We start from the raw sequence: 18,348 nt of genomic DNA, 5'->3' as shown, positions 1-18,348 counted from the left end.
TTAATTCTGCCTCATCAACCTCAGTGAGTAAGTGTAAACGCACCAATAAATGTATATATTTGTGTATAATTATAATATATATATATATATATATATATATATATATATATATCGTATTTAGATACAAGTTTCCATCCAAAATTAACAAATACATATGTATATAGTATATCCTTGCGTGGCGGATTTATTTCTTTGTAATTCCGCGAAATCTATAATTGTTAAAATTATCAATATATTGATGGAGTACTTACGAAGAAATTGATAATACCCAATTTAAAAATATACAAACAATTGTTATCGTAATTATGAGGTTATTGTCGTTATGATTCATTAAAAACATTGAAGCAAAATTTACAGAATATTATTATACTCGAAATATTGCATATTCAGTTTTTTGTCTAATTTTATGCATGTTTAAGAATTTTAGTATAATATTTATGAACTCGAAAATTTTTTAGAAACTCTCAGTCAACGAGGTAAACTCTCAAGTTCATAGTTCATAGTATCATAGTTCGATGGCAAATAAAAAATGTTATGAAATTGACTTTTTGACCTTGTGAATTACTAAGGTTAGTTTTCAAGATATCATAGATAAAAATCCCATAAGAATTATACAATTATATCATATAAACAAAATCTGTAAAAGTTTATAAAATTCGGAAATTTAAGATTGTAATATTCCGCAAAATGTTACAGAATTTCAGAATTCAAAGGGTTGTTCTTATAATATTTTTTATATGCCATCAAAGTTTCATACTCTAATTTTGCTAGTTTGATTCGTTCACTAACATCTACAAAATTTGCGATTCAACACCCAGTGTAGCAAATTTGCTCATACAATCAAAATTTATACAAATCTATAGAATTCGGCAAACTTAAAAATGCAATTAAACAAAATCTGTAAAAGTTTATAAAATTCGGAAAAGTTAAAAATGCAATTTATCGCAAATCTTTAAAGATATTTTAGTAATTTGAACGATTGTTCTTATAACATTTTTAATATGCCGTCGAACTGTGGTACTCTCGTTTTGCGAGTTCGACTCGTTCACTAAGGATTTAATTATAATTCTCCGAAGAACGATTCCATGATGTTGACAAACCACTATTTACCCAGTTCAAATAATAAAAATTAGCTAATGAAAAAATATATTTTTGTCTAATTATGTAACTAATATATGACACCCCATTGTGCGCCTATTTTTTTACAATTCCGCGAAGTCTGTAATTGTTACAATTATCAATTAATTGATTACATACGGAGAAAATGATAAAACTGAATTTAAAAAATACAAACATTCGTTATCATAATTGTGAGTTCATTGTCGTTATCAATCTTTACAGAAATAATCGCAAATTTTGCAAATGCAGCAGTTTCATTCCAGACGACTCTTAATTGCGTTCGGTTTCGCATTTATTACTAAATATTACAAATAATTTAAATAATTTACATCAGTGCATATGCACTATTATAAAACAAATTGTGTGAATACAAAGTGAATTTATTTGCTGTTTTATTTGCTGATAAAATTAAATAAAATAAACTGTGAATCATCCAAGATATGGATGTTTGTGAGAAATTATCTTCAGTAAGTATTGCAAAAAATTAATTTAAATTTGATTTTAAATGTATTGTATTCTTACTAATAAGCATTTATTTTATACGTTAAAAAATAAAATACTAATAAAGTGTAAATGTAGGGTAAGTTATTGTAATGGGCCGAAAATCAGAATTGAAAATTTTTACATTTCTCGACGTTTTGAAGGTTTCTGAACATTTTGGCATACTTCAGAAAAAATGCATGTGTGTGTGTGTGTGTGTCTATGTATGTATGGATACAATTTTTCGTCCACGTTTTTGGGCGTACGGATCAACCGATTTGAATGGTTCAAAAAACATTCGATTCCTATCGATAAGGAGATGTGCTGATTAGATTTTGGCAAAGGCAGGTCCAGCAGTTACGGAGATAAAGAGCAAAGAGTGCTGAAAATAGAAATAGAGTTTTTGAGAGAACGGAGCATCCGATTTGAATGATCTAAAAAACATTCAATTAGTAATGATTGGGAGAAGTGGTTATTAGTTTTTCGCATAGGCAGGCCCAGCCATTTCGAAAATACGAAGCTAAATGTACAGAAAATTGAAGTTTTTGAGAGAACTAAGCGTCCGATTTAATTGATTCAAAGAACTTTCTGCTTGTCTTAACAAAATAATTGATTTTGTAAAAAAATTTTGTTTCAACTTTTTTTTTTTTTTTAATATTTTGTATATCGAAAATAATTCAGATTTAATTTTAATTCTGACTATAGTTCTAATATACTTTACAACTAATTTCAACTTTGCAATTTAGTTTATATAATTCTTATAAATATTAGAAAATGTTACAATATTTATAATAATCTATTTGAAAACATTCAGTATTCCTCGAACATTTCGTTACGGTACGGGAAATTCCAGCAATTTGCCTTAAGGCACGATGCCACCCACCCCACTAGTTAATAATTATTTTAGTATAAATAAAGTTGATTGATAATCAAACTTACCTAAAAAACTTTCACCTTTCGATTCCGATGGTTTTTAACTTTTTGTTCTTACAATATAAGACTAAACTAGAGGTGCATGGCGTGCCTTAAGGCAAATTGCTAGAACTTTTCGTACCGATAATTAATATTTTTAACAGAGAATATTTAACTTTTTTATTGGACCTACCCAAAAATTTAATCACTTTTTCCTTCAGTAAATAAATGTAAAATGTTTTTCGAATCATTTAAACCAGATGCTCCGCACTTTGCACTTTTGCACTTTTGCCCTGCCTTTGTCAAAAAACTAACCAGCAAACTAAATATTTGTATAGAAGAAAGAACATTTATAAATTAAATCTATATAAATTCGCAATTCTTATACGATAACCCCTAATATCATAAATTCCTTTTTGCGTATGTGTATCACCTATACCTAAACCATACGTAAACCATACCTAATTTATTACATTTTACGTGGTTATACGCCTTATAACTACTATATCGTACGTTCCTTACACTTATATCTAAACCGCCTAACATTTATTATCTTACGCCTACAAATTCGCTTACATACTATTTTCACCCTTACCGGGAATCGAACCCCGGTCCGCCGCGTGACAGACTACGACCTTAACCACTACACCACCGTAACGTCACAACCAACCGTCTTTTTTCGCGTGTCGTCGCGTCACCTTAGTATTAATTACCTAATTAATTAGAAAATGAACCAAAGAAACAACAGCGTGTTCCATAATATATTTTCAGTGGGGCGACCCGTAGAGTAGTGGTTAAGATCCGTGACTGTCACGCAGAGGAACCGGGTTCAATCCCCGGTACAGGCAATAGATAGGTAGAGATAATACATAGGGCGTAAGGTAGAAATATAACACATTCATATTAAATAGGTATGTAGGGTGTCTGATATGTATATATATATACATATATATAAACACACACATATATATATATATATATATATATATATATATATATATATATATATATACGAGTATATATAATAAGTTAGCAAATAATAATCTAGCTGTAATAGATTATTTGTATGGATAGAGAAATTGATGGCATAGGTATCTCACGGTATAATAGATAATAGTTAAATTATCTATGATATATAATAGTATAGTATAATATAATAGTATGATAATAGTAAGATTATCATATCCCAAATTTAGTCTTATATTATAATAAGTTTTATATCATAATAAATAAGCGTAGGTATTAATAAAATTAATATCAAAATCAATTTATGTTATTAGTGGATATAAATTATGTACTCAATGATTTTCTTATACTTATGATTGATTAGCTTTTCACAATATTATTGCCCAAAGTCAAATTGGACCTTTGTGCCCCGCCCTATTATATATTTAACTTCCCGTAGGGCAAGTTATAGTAATTGCAAAAAATCGAGAATGAAAATTTTTATAAATCTACGTTTCAAAGGTTCTGAACATTTTGGCATACCTTAGAAAAAATGGATGTATGTGTGTGTGTGTGTGCATGTGTGTGTGCGTGTGTGTGTGTACGTGTGTGTGTGCGGAAAACAAATTTTCGTCGACGATTTCGGGAACACCGATCAACCGATTTAAATAATTCAAAAAACATTCGATTCATATTGATAAGGAGACGTGCTGACTAGGTTTTGGCGAAGGCAGGTCTAGCCGTTCCGAAGATACGGGGCAAAAAGTGCCAAAAACGGTAACTCAGTTTTTGAGAGAACGGAGCTTCCGATTTTAATAATTCAAAAATCATTTTACTTGTATTGACAAGATGAAGAACTGATAAAATTTTCATAAAGGCCGGTCTAGCGGTTTCGGAGATCTAATAAAAAAAAGTAAAAAAAAATCCATTTGGCGGTCAAAAATGATCATTAGACATAAGCACATCAAATTATCAGATATTTTATAGAAATTTTACCTTTATTTTATATTTTTCAGGCCCCAGTTCCAGAGATTAATGAGGTCTCAAGAGCAAATACTGACCCTACAATTATCGGCACTAAAAATGAACGTCTCGAAGAGTTCTGCAAACAGTTTGTCAATTTATCAGAACAAAAATTTTCGGCATTCAAAACAGAGGCGTCTGTCGGTGGCGAAGCAAAAACTGGTAAAACTTCAAAAATTGCACAGGGTGCAGCAAAAGGAGGGTTAACATTGATACCCTTCTGTGGCAAAATAATTAGCGAAATTGTTGGACAATTTATGAACTATCCGAGTGGTAAAGTTCATAGGCAGAAGGCTAAAAATGTTACCAAATTCCTAGCATCCATGTCTATAGAAGATTTGAGAGAAATTTTGATGCACACGTCTGGTACATTGTTTTGGTCATACGAGGCACAATTTTCTGAAATTTTGGACGCTGGTGGTAGTTGGCAAAGGGCTATGGAAAAGATTGCAACCGATGCAGTTGATAGATTTGTAAATTATATAACAAAATTAGGGAAGAACAAACCAGAATCTGATGTAGATATCTCGCTAAATAGTTTTGTGCAGGCTATCATTTCGGGAGCCTCCAAAAAGGAAATTGGTGACTTAAAGCCAGGACATACTGTCAGGTACCACGGACAAAAGTCGAATACTTCAGAATTATTTGAAAAGGTTGGTATTGTCGAGCACAAAGAAGAAAGTATCAAATTTTACAGAAAAAAACACTACGATAGTAAATTTGGCTTTAGGCGTTTACTTCCATGGGAATCTACTGATGACTTGGAAGTCATCAAAGATGGAACTATAGACGTTTACAATTACGAGTTGACCTCGGATAAAATTCATGGGGTGACACAAAAAATTTTGAAGAATATAAACGAAAACGATCCAAGATTTTGCAGTAAAAACGTGTGTGACATCAAAAGCAATTTGCAGGAAGTACATGGCAAAGTTGATGAGTTGAAAATCAATGATGAGACCACTCATAAAAAATTAGACGATATCCACATGACAGTAGAAGGTGTAAAAAAAGATTTGGAAGGTACCAAAGATAATGTAGACACAGTCGATAATAATTCTGCTGATTTTACAACCACTTGGTTTTCCTTCAACATGATTCGGAATGCCTTTAAGTTTATAGGCAGATCAAAAGAATTAGAAAATTTACATCAAATTTTACAAATTGATGATGAAACTTTGAAATCAAACATAGCAGTCGTGTCTGGTCTTGGTGGTGTTGGAAAATCAGCACTAATCAGAGAATATGTACGTAAATATAAAGATGAATACGAAAAAGTTGTCTGGATCGACGCAGAAACAATTGAACTTTTAACTGAATCATTTCTAGAACTTGCCAAAGTTGTGTTTGGTGAACAAATACATATCAGCAGACTTAGTTTGACAGAGCTGGTGTGTAAAATATATAAAAAAATATCAGCACACAAATGTCTATTTATTTTTGACCATGCACAAGCTTTAAAATCTGATCCTTTAAGAGTTGAAGACATTGAAGCCTATTTACCATTGAAGGCAGATTATAATCAAAACATTCACGTATTGGTGACATCTCGTTTACAAGATTGGATGGGATTAAAAGTTTTCACTTTGGAAGAATTTAAAAAAGATGAGTCTGGATGTTTTGTTAAAGATGCTTTAAATACTTTACACGACGACAAAATTGTATCAGTATTCACTGATATTTTGCAGCATTTGCCTTTGGCTTTGCGACAAGCAACAGTCTACATAAATAAAAAAGATGAGGTGTACCAGAATAGAGGATGCAATTTTGGTATTGAGGATTACATCCGTCGATACAAAAGCCAGAAAAAAGATTTGCTGGATTACAAGTTTTATAAATACACCATGGACAAGTATAAACAAACAGTTTACACAACTTGGAAAATAACAATGGAAAAGATCGAGAAAACCAAGTACGGCGCATTGTCTTCTAACATTTTGCAATGGACTGCTTTTCTGGGTTCAGACAATGTACTTTTATCAATATTTACCAAAAATGCTGATACGGTTCAACAAATTGAATTTGCAGAAGCACTCACATTGCTGAAGCAATATTCCATGGTAAGAACAGTCAAACCAAAAATATCATTCACAATTCCCAGATTGGTGCACGAAGTCATCAGAATCGATATGCAAATAAAAAACCAGACTGAAACAATGATGATTAGTTTGTTCGAAATTCTGCAAAGATTCTTCTCCTCGTATTATATTTCAGAAAAAGAAGAACAACGAGAAGGTTTGGTGTTGGCATCTCATTTAGAGATATTTCTGAAGCACGTCGACAATTTGAACGATGATTTTGAACAAAAGTTAAAATACCAAAGCAAGTTGTTACTTTGGTTGGCCGATGAATTGTTGTTTTCACTAAAATTCACCAACGATCAGAAACTACTTCAAATCATGGATAGAATTCTAAATCTGCCTGTTGATTACGACGAGAATGATTTATTGATTTTGGATCGTCTACCTGATGCTTTTTCTGAACAAAGTGAAGATCCAAAACGCAGAAAATTTTTAGAACTTTGCTATGTTCACAAACAACGTATTTTTGGAGAATCTTGTTTATATCTGATCAAAACTTTGGAGCAAATATGTATTTTGCCTAACACTACAGACCAGGATCGCAAAGATAAACTAGAAATGATATTAAAAATTTTGGAACACAACTCGGAGAAGAATTCTATGAAACTTCTGCCAGTTCTCCTAAAATTAGTAAGACTGGCCAGAGGAAATTTAGCAGAAATGGATATATTGGCTTCTAGAATTTTAGATTTGGTTAATGATGGTCATGAGAAGAACAAGGAAGTCGTTCTAGCTCTGGAAGAGTTGAAGGAAATATATAAATTACATTCAGACAGTCAGATAAATCACAAATTAAAGGTAATGGTGTAAGAAATTCAAGTTTATATTTCTAATTTTATTTTAATATTCAATAATTCATATTGTCATTATATCAGCTTTACAATAATAAATATTATTTGTAATTACGTTTTTATTTATAACTTCTTGATCATTGCAGTTGATGATACAAATTATAGCACGAAACGTGTAATAAATCAAATTATTATCACTTGTACTTTTTGGCATATTGGTAAAGGTAAATTAAAGTCATTTCTAAATTATTTAAGATTGTCTTTCATAAAAATTTATTATTTGAAGGATGTATTTCTGCAAGACAACCCAATGGTTGACCATTCTCTTTCTGACAAGATTATCATTAGATAAAATTTTAACAAGAGCATGAATATATATTACAGCAATTTAAAATCACAAGTACAAATTTAAACTAGTGGGGCGCATAGCATTGTGCCTTAAGGCAAATTGCTGGAACTTTCCGTACCAAAAACGATTTTTTTAAAAGGGTTAACATTTTCGAAAAAAATTTACTCTGAAAAAATTAGATTTTTGAGAAACCATAAATTTTTGACAAAAATTTACATTTTTTTGAAAAAAAGACTTCGAAGAAAAATTTATTTTGAAATATTTTGGAAATTCTGAACTTTTTTTCAAAGCAATCGTACAGCTTTAACTGCATAGAGACGAAATATTGAAGCGCGTAAGCGCCGCGTCGCTGTCTAACGGATAAACACTGGTACGGAACCCATAGGAATGTGAACAAAATTTATACTTATTGTTAAAATCTCTGTAATATATCTGATAATTTAATGTGCATATGTCTAATGACATTTTTGACCGCCAAATAACATTTTTTTTTACTTTTTTTTACTAGATCTCCGAAACCGCTAGACCTGCCTTCATGAAAACTTGTTCAGTCTTCATCTTGTTAATACAAGTGAAATGTTTTTTGAATTATTAAAATCGGACACTCCGTTCTCTTAAAAAATGAGTTACCGTTTTTGGCATTTTTGCCCCATATCTTCGGAACGGCTAGACTTACCTTGGCCAAAAACTAATGAGTACGTCTCCTCATCAATACGAAACGAATGTTTTTTCAATTATTCAAATCGGTTGTTCGGTGTTCCCGAAATCGTCAACGAAAATTTGTATCCGCACACACTCACACGCACACACACATACATCCATTTTTTCTAAGGTATGCCAAAATATTCAGAAACCTTTGAAACGTAAAGATACATAAAAATTTTCCTTTTCGATTTTTTTACGTTTACTATAACTTGCCCTACGGGAAGTTAATAAACCGAATATAAATAATAAAGTCAGTGAGTTATCTTATTTAAACATAAACTTAATCTTATAAATGAAATTAAATATTTCCGAATGAAAACATTTCGTCGGCAACGAAATTATAAACATGGACGACGACGGCCGTTGTTTAAATCCGATAATATGACGACATCGGATGAAATTACTAATTATAAATAAAACAAAATTCCGTATAATATTTCTGACTGACTAATAACAAGATAAGAAAATCATTTCCAGGGCTGGGTAATTACATTATCTTTTACACAAACTCAACACTTGAACTTTTAAATTTTTTTAAAGATTTCTATAATAATTATTCCGTCATGAAAAGTAGCATTTGGTAATTTAATAAACATCAATTTAATATTTTTTCGTCAATTCATTTTTAATTCATTTTTAAGCAACTGCACTTGCAACTTTGAAGCAATTCTAAAAACTTATGTAACTTCAACTGCGTTCAGCAAATTAAACATTTTTAAGCAATTCAAAACACTCTTACACAATTCTGAAGACCTATATAATTTTAAATTCATTTACACAATATTAAACCCTTTAACATAATTCTAAATCCTTAGAACATATATATGTGTAAAGTTCATTAATCATACAAAAACATATTTAGTCAAAAATAAGTGAAAATTTTAGCAGTACAAATCTGAACTAGTGGTGTATGGCGTCGTGCCTTAAGGCAAATTGCTGGAACTTGCCGTACCGTAATGAAATATTCGAGAAATTTTAAACGTTTTCAAATATATATATTATTACATATACTGTAACTTTCATTGTTTTTGCTATCTTGTTATATCTGAGCAAATCAAATGTAAATCATATATCAATTTATCTCCAATTCGTCATTTAATTTCGAATTTAATTTTAAAAAAAAAGTTGCCTAATTTGCACACAGTTGAAAAAGTGCTCCGATATAGTCACAGTCTAATTTGCAAATAATTCTGTGCGACATTTTCACTTATACTGTGCTTAGCTTGGCGGCATTTCCGCATTTTTCAATAGTTTTCACAAAATTAGAAAAGTGTCCCAGTACTTAAACAGTCTAAACGCACTTGGGTAAACATTTGTACCAGAGTGGCGCTTAGACTGTGCTTAGCCTGGGTAATTTTTTGAATTTTTAATCCAAAATTACAAAAATATTTTATGAAAAATAAAAAAAGATGTAATAATTTTTTATTCTCAAAAGCAATTGTTTTGTCAATACAAGCAAAAAGTTTATTAGATCATTCAAATCGGACGCTTAGTTCACTCAAAAACTGACATTTTTTGCACATTTAGCTCTGTATCTTCGAAATGGCAGGACCTGTCTTTGCCAAAAACTAATCACATCTTCTCCCAATCATTACAAATTGAATGTTTTTTAGATCATTCAAATCCGATACACCGTTCTCTCAAAAACTCGATTTATATTTTCTGCACTTTTTACTCCGTATGTCCGTAACGTCTGGACCTTGCCAAAAACTAATTAGCACATCGCCCTATCAATAGGGATCGAATGCTTTTTAAACCATTCAAATCGGTTGATCCGTGCGCCCGAAAACGTGGACGAAAAAATGGGGACATATAAAACATACACACACACACATCCATTTTTTCTGAGGTATGCCAAAATGTTCAGAAAGCTTCAAAACGTCGAGAAATGCAAAAATTTTCATTTTCGATTTTCGGCCCATTACTATAACTACCCTACGGGAAGTTAAAAAACAGTTGGAATTTTTTTGGTCTCATTGGAAAAGTTCTTAAACAATTAATGGATATCGGAAAAATTATGCAACTTGCCTTAAGGCAAAATGTCACTCATACTCAGATGTCATATAAATACTTCATATACAATGATATTAAGTACAAAACCCTGGACAATACCATTGTCCACAAAAATTTCTTCATATCAGGTTGTGCATCAGTGGCACGTAGACGTACTTTTAGAATTATTGACTAGATTATATTTATTCCTCAAGTATTATAATTTACAAATGTTACTATTAACACCACTAATCTTGTTATTACTATCGACATCGAGTGCATTTTCTCAATACTTCCACGACTTTTCCGATGTGTCGATTTCTCGGCCAAAAGACGACGTGGTTTTCGTGTATCAAAGAAGCCAAGAAGAGAAGGTGAAATTTTTAAAAAGGGAATTTTCCGATGAAAATCGAGCTGCCGAAATTTATTCCGATGACTATACCAAGGAAGATGATAAGGGTTTGAAGATGATACCGCCTAGTGTTATAGATGTGCCCACGAATTGCCCTGAGGGCCAAAAAGTTGACAGTAGTGGAACTTGTAGACCCATTTGGTGACCCTAAAGGTGATTAAAATAAAAATAATGTTTTGTAAAAAAAATGAGATAATGGGAATAAATTTTATATTTACTTGATTTGGTGTTTATATTGTTTTCTTTAAATTTATGTGAAAATTATAAGATATAATTATATATATGGGGAATCAAGCAGGCTAGACATGGTGGAAAAACAAAAATGATTTTTTGTTATTTTTATATATCATAAAATTTTGTAATTAATAAGTTGTTTATATTTTCATCCAATGGATTTTATATTTTTATGTTCATAACTTTTTTCTACATATATAATTATATTATAAGCTTATAAGATACCAATGTTAAAAGAAAAATACTTGGACTTGGAGAAAATGTACTTTATAGTCAAATATTTGTTTTAGAAAGCTGTTATTTTAGTATGCTATATTCATATATGTCTGTTATAAAGACAAATACTAAAATTGATGTGTCTTCTCATAAATTTGGGAGTCACAAGTGATTTTACACAATTGCAATCAATATTAGTGCCATGTACTTCACGAATTTTAGCTAAATAAAAATATTTTTTAATAGTAGCATTTGTACTAAAACAATGTAATTAACTTCCCGTAGGGTAAGTTATTGTAATCGTCCAAAAATCGAAATTGAAATTTTTTACATTTCTCGACGTTCTGAAGGTTTCTGAACATTTTGGCACAACTCAGAAAAAAATGGATGTGTGTGTGTGTATGTATGTATGGATACAATTTTTCGTCCACGTTTTCGGGCGCACAAGTCAACCGATTTGAAAGGTTTAAAAAACATTCGATTCCTATTGATAGGGAGATGTGCTGATTAGTTTTTGGCAAAGGCAGGTTCAGCCATTACGGAGATACAGAGCTAAATGTGCAAAAAATGGCAGTTTTGGAGTGAACTAAGAGTGGCGCTTAGACTGTGCTTAGCCGGGGCAATTTTTAGAATATTTAATCATTACAAAAATATTTTATGAAAAATAAAAACAATGTAATATTTTTTTATCCTTAAAAGCCATGTTTTGTCTTGCTTAAGCGTCCGATTTGAATAAACTTGTAAATACGTGGAATATCTTATCACTATCACATATGAGACAACTTGTTCATAAAATTGCTAATTGTCTTTTATTTACGGCAGAAATGTTTCAATTTTAATATTTTTTGTCTAAGTAGACACATCAGAGTGTAACATATTTAAGCTTTAGCATTCTAATACTATATTTGTATTTGTGAAAATAAATTCAATATTGAACTTGTAAATTTAGTATATTTCATCAATGTCACTGGCAATTTTAAGTACTTTGTTCATAAAATGTCTAATATGAATTGTTTGTAATAGAAATGCATCGATTTTAATATTTGCTGTCAAAGTTAACACATTGACGACTATGCTGACAAAATTTTACCATTTTTTTAGAACTTGTAAGTACTATCACTCGCAAGTTTAGATACTTTGTTTATAAAATAGCTAATATTTTTAATTTATAGTAGAAATGTACTAATTTTAGTATTTGTTGTCAAAGTAAATGTATACTAATACAATATTTGTTATTTTGAAAATACACTCTATTAAAAAACTGATTAACAAGCACATTGTTTTCAGAAAGTTAAAAAAAGGCTGACTGTAAAATCAATCGCTAATTTTGTCTGTAGCCTTGAATACTCTTTCTAAATGCTTTTGAATCGTGCAAAAGTTACATAAATTTTATCGGCGGACTAAATTTTAATTAATAAACGAAATTATTTTAGAATGAATAATTTCGTCGTCGTCATCTTATTTAAATATATGAATCCGCCAAAAGTTATATGAAAATGTCACCACGGGGTGCCCTTTGTAGGAATTTGCATAAACTCCAATTGCTTTGTAAATCTCGATTAGTGTCGTGTGTTCGTGTGTGTTTCAGTGTACATCCTGTGTGTGTAATTAATTCGAGAAGATTTAGAGAACACAAACAACGGAATAATAATTTCTATTCTACTTATGCATTTTCATTATAGTCGCAATCTGTCGCCGGGATTATTAATAAGTAATTAATATCTGGGACGTCCTCGCGTGTTGTTTTAATAAATATTAAGGGGCACAACTAGTGTGAAATTTTCGAAAAATCGAATTCTTAATTTTTCCATATTTTAATAGGTTATACCTTTAGAAATAACATACCAAAATTTTAAATCGATATCTCAAACAGTCTTTGAGTTACAGCCATTTAAAGAGTATATTTATAGTATATACGATGTGTATACTCGTATGTAGTATAATGATCATTCAGTCTTTAAACGCGTTTTTCTCGAAACAGCATTTTCCGAATTTGCTGCAGCGATTACTCAAAAACAAATTATCCGATCACTATCGAATTTTTTTACATGTTCTATATACAATTCACCGTAAAATGTACTATCGATTTTTTGATCGGATCAAAAATCGAATTTTGGCAGTCCAAAAACGACCAAAATTTTGGGTAAAATTTGACTTTTTTTAAAAAAAACGCCGTCATTTTGTCAATTTTTAATTTTTTTCTTTATCGTAGTTCATTTTACAGACAATATTATCTAGTTTAACGAGATTTTTTTTTTAAATTTCATCCAAGTAGAAGGCCAGATTCACTGCAACAGTGAAGGGCTTTTTATTGTCGCGCCGATGGAGATCGACGATAACTTGAAAAATATTAAATTTTTTTTTCAAAAATTTTACTATGTATATTTAAAACATGTATAAATATATTCCTAAAATTTTGAAATGATTGATAAAGTAGTTTTTTTAATATAAATTCCCAAAAATCACCTTTCTTTTTGGTGGTTACACTAGTTGTGCCCCTTAAACGAGTGTAATTAAAAAATTACAATCTTATATATACTTGAGTAATTTTTTATACATACAAATTTAGATCAGATTGCATATTCATACAGAGCCTTATATTCGATTCTAAGAATTCTTCTTAAATTTCTTGTAAATGTATTCACACTGACATATGATGAATTCAGTCGATTTCTTTCGTCGCGCGAAATGTGAATTCTGTTTGCAATAAAAATCAAAACGCTCTCGTCAGTAGTTGGAAAATCATCCTTGTATTGGATTGGAGGGTGGTGCTATTAGGGGTTGTTATTTACATTCACAACCTGCACCCCCCCCATTCGACGAACTCTCTTTCTAGCTCTGTAGGTATATTTATACTTATTTGATGCTCGTTATTCTATATGAATCGCATGAACGCACAATCTTTTATGTTTGTTTATCAAAGGAAAACATCAAGCAGAAAGTCAAAGATGAGAAATTTTGCGAAAAAAAATTACTTTCCGCTCGCGCACGAAACGCAAATGAAATAAGGAATAAAATAAGGATGACATGTTTGCGTTTAATTTCATATTTATACCGAATATGAGGGAAGAAAACTATTTGGTTAACGTGATTTTCTTCGAATAAATATCCGATTTGAATTGGTTCAATTTTATGCGAACTAGATACTAGTTCACTATCTTGCGGAAGGAAAATTTCATATTTTTGACATAAAATATATATATTCGATCTGCTAATTTTATGTTTTCGTGATATTTGAAGTCATTTCAAACCGGAGGGTTGACAGTAGGGAATGCAATACCGATGAAAAATTTCAATCGGTGTTTCGGTAATTTTTCATTTTAAAACCGGAATACCGGTATTTTTATTATCTTAAACAAATGTAAACAATATTGAAAGTTACTAATATAAATATAAAAAAATTATATATACAACTACAACTATATTCAACTAAAAAATAAACTAGCTGTAAGTGGAATTCTGTCTTAAGGCAATTATGGCATCGTGCCTTAAAGCAAATTGCTGGAACTTCCCGTACCGTAACGAAAAGTTCGTGGAATACTGAATGTTTTCAAATAGATTATTATAAATATTGTAACATTGTCTAATATTTATAAGAATTATATAAACTGAATTGCAGAGTTGAAATTATTTGTAAAGTATATTAGAACTATAGTCAGAATTAAAAATAAAATCTGAAATATTTTCAATATACAAAAAACTAAAAAAAAAAAAAAAAATGGAAACAAAATTTTTTTTTCCAAAATCAATTATTTTGTTAAGACAAGCAGAAAGTTCTTTGAATCACTTAAATCAGACGCTTAGTTCTCTCAAAAATTGCCATTTTTTACATATTTAGCTCCGTATCTTCAAAATGGCTGGGCCTGCCTTTGCCAAAAACCAATAAACACTTCTCCCAATCATTACTAATTGAATGTTTTTTAGATCATTCAAGTCGGATACTCCGTTCTCTCAAAAATTCGATTTCTATTTTCTGAATTCTTTGCTCCGTATCTCCGAAACGGCTGGACCTGCCTTTGCCAAAAACTAATCAGCTCTTTTCCCTATCAATATAGGAATCGAATGTTTTTTGAACCATTCAAATCGGTTGATCCGTACGCCCGAAAACGTGGGCGGAAATTTGTATCCATACATAGACACACACACACACACACATCCATTTTTTCTGAGGTATGCCAAAACGTTCAGAAACCTTCAAAACGTCGAGAAATGTAAAAATTTTCAATTCCGATTTTCGGCCCATTACAATAACTTACCCTACGGAAAGTTAAAAAAAAACAAGTTTATTTTTTTTAATAATAATTTAACAAAATTATATCCAATTTGATTAACTCATTATCACTATCGAGTATATTGAGTACTTTTCACCAAAAACAAACGTATGAGTAAGATAGACCAAAAACTCATAAAAGATCATATTACATTATTATAATAAGTTTATTGTATTGTCTGTATCCGATGTGTTAAATTCGCATAATTTCCAATATTTTAAAGACTTTAAAAAAGTATTTTTTCTATTAATTTAAGATCCGATGCTTTATGAAGATATATAATAACATACTATAATTGTAGAGTATTTTTATTTAAAACAATATAATGTTTATTATTCTCACTCTGCGATACGTTATAAATAAAATAATATTTTATGATTGTAATATTAATATTTAGTGATTATTAATAATATGTTTATAGTAAAAATAAATAAAGATTAGTGGTAATCTGTGATATTTTGGCGCAGATGACACTTTAAAAACCGTTACATTTTTACATAAGATGAAACAAACATCAATATCTATCAGTCCGATTCTATTTATTGTAACACAATATGAGGCCCTTTGGAAAGCAATAAATATTCAGTTTAATGACTGGTTGAGATAATATTATGACATTTGTATATCCTATAGAATCGCTTAAGGGGCACAGCTAGTGTAATCGCCTAAAAAAGGTGATTTTTGGGAATTTATATTAAAAAAACTACTACATCAATCATTTCAAAATTTCAGGAATATATTTATACATGTTTTAAGAATACATAGTAAAATTTTAAATCAAAGTAAAAAATTAAATATTTTTTAAGTTATCATCGATCTCCAACGGCGCCACAAAAAAGGCCCTTCACTGCTGTAGTGATTCTGGTCTTCCACGTGGATGAAATTTCAAACAAAAAATCTCGTTAAACTAGATAATATTATCTGTAAAATGAACTACGATAAAGAAAAAAATCAAAAATTGATAAAATGGCGGCGTTTTTTTAAGAAAAGTTGAATTTTACCCAAAATTTTTGTCGTTTTTGAAATGCCAAAATTCGATTTTTGATCCGATCAAAAAATCGATAGCTCATTTTACGGAGAACTATATATAGAACATTTAAAAAAAAATGATAGTGATCGGATCATTTGTTTTTGAGTAATCACTGCATCAAATTCGAAAAATACTGTTTTGAGAAAAACACGTGTAAAGATTGAATGATCGTTCTACTATATACTATATGTATATATATACTCTTCAAATGGATGTAACTCAAAAACTATTTAAGATATCGATTTAAAATTTTGGTATGTTATTTTTAAAAGTATAACCTATCAAAATATGGAAAAATTGAAAATTCGATTTTTTGAAAATTTCACACTAGTTGTGCCCTTTAAAGATATAGCTGTGTATGCAATTATGGAATTTAAATATAAATTTGTTCCGAGAAATTTAAATTTAAGTGTAATATGTATCGAAAAATGCTTGTGTAAAAATACCGAAAATACCGGTATTTTTAGGGTAAATACTGGTCTTAATACCGCCGAAAAATCGGGCGGCTTACCGATATACTGGTATTGCAATCTCTAGTTGACAATATAGCATTTTTTTATATATGTACCTATAGATATATAATTTTTGTATGTACATATGTACCTTTTTATGTATCCATCTATCCTGTTTCGTTTCTGGTTTCTACCTAGATAAATAAATGAGAGCGCGGCCGTGCGCCCATAAACATTTTAATTACTCGGCCGCATTTTGCATTTTGCATTTCGCATTTTGTGCAGCCGACTGTTCTCTGCGTTTGGCGAAACCGCGAATTTAGTTCGCCAATTTAATTTTACTGCCATTTGCAAAACGACCGAAAAGATATATACGACAACGACAACGATACGGTTATAATAATAAAATAATAACTACTAGTCGAATAACAACCGATTACAATAAACAAACACTAATTCAAAAGTCGTCAATGATTTGTAGGTAAATATATTTATGAATAGAATTTATTTTTTAACTTCCCGTACGGTAAGTTATAGTAATCGCAAAAAAAAATCGAAAATGAAATTTTTTATATATCTTTACGTTTCAGAGGTTTCTGAATATTTTGGCATACCTTAGAAAAAATGGATGAATATGTGTTTGTGTGTGTGTGTATCTGCGTGTGTGTGCGGATACAAATTTTCGTCGACGATTTGGGAACACGGATGAAGCGATTTGAATAATTGTTAAGGAAATCGTATTGATAAGGAGACGTGCTGATTAGTTTTTAGCGAAGGCAGGTCTAGCCGTTCCGAAGATATAGGGCAAAAAGTGCCAAAAACGGTAACTCAGTTTTTAAGAGAACGAAGCGTCCTATTTGAATAATTCAAAAAACATTTTACTTGTATAATAAAGGCCAGGCAAAATTCGATTTGTGGACAGTTTTTTTTTAATTTAATACACATTTTTTATAAAACTTTAGATAAAATTATAAGTTAATACGGAAGAAAAAGATTCCATGAGTAAATTAAAATATAATTGTCACCTGAATTCAACTGCCCTTAATTCATTAATAACAAGTAATAATTTCCACCCTGCCTAAATTGTAGAATAATTAACTCTTTATATCTGGATAAAACTAAATCCAAAATCGCAACATCTGACTGATGAGTCATTTTATCAAAAATCCTAGAAATCTCCTAGAATTTCTCTAAATCATATAAGACGTTTGCCGAATCGTAGGAATGCCTAAGGGTCGGTCCGAGAAGGCCGGGAGTAGAAATAGGGTTCGAGTCATCCTCAAACCCTATTTCTACCCTAGTAATAGTGTTACCAGATATGAAACTGTAAGGGACA

General features: G+C 30.5%; 1 protein-coding gene across 1 annotated transcript; it reads left to right on the top strand.

Annotated features, from left to right (window-relative positions):
- The first annotated feature begins 1,384 nt into the window (after positions 1-1,384).
- On the top strand, positions 1,385-7,370 carry LOC113364182. The gene is made up of 2 exons (XM_026606666.1): positions 1,385-1,586; positions 4,473-7,370. Exons 1-2 carry the CDS (start codon positions 1,560-1,562, stop codon positions 7,368-7,370), a joined length of 2,925 nt encoding a protein of 974 aa, XP_026462451.1. The 5' UTR covers positions 1,385-1,559.
- The last annotated feature ends 10,978 nt before the right edge of the window (positions 7,371-18,348 follow it).

Source organism: Ctenocephalides felis, unplaced genomic scaffold (assembly GCF_003426905.1).
Source record: "Ctenocephalides felis isolate EL2017-DRISC unplaced genomic scaffold, ASM342690v1 CF-g0.4_SCAFFOLD_00845, whole genome shotgun sequence".
Taxonomy (NCBI): Eukaryota; Metazoa; Arthropoda; class Insecta; order Siphonaptera; family Pulicidae; genus Ctenocephalides; species Ctenocephalides felis.
This window is presented reverse-complemented; position numbering and strand designations above follow the sequence as displayed.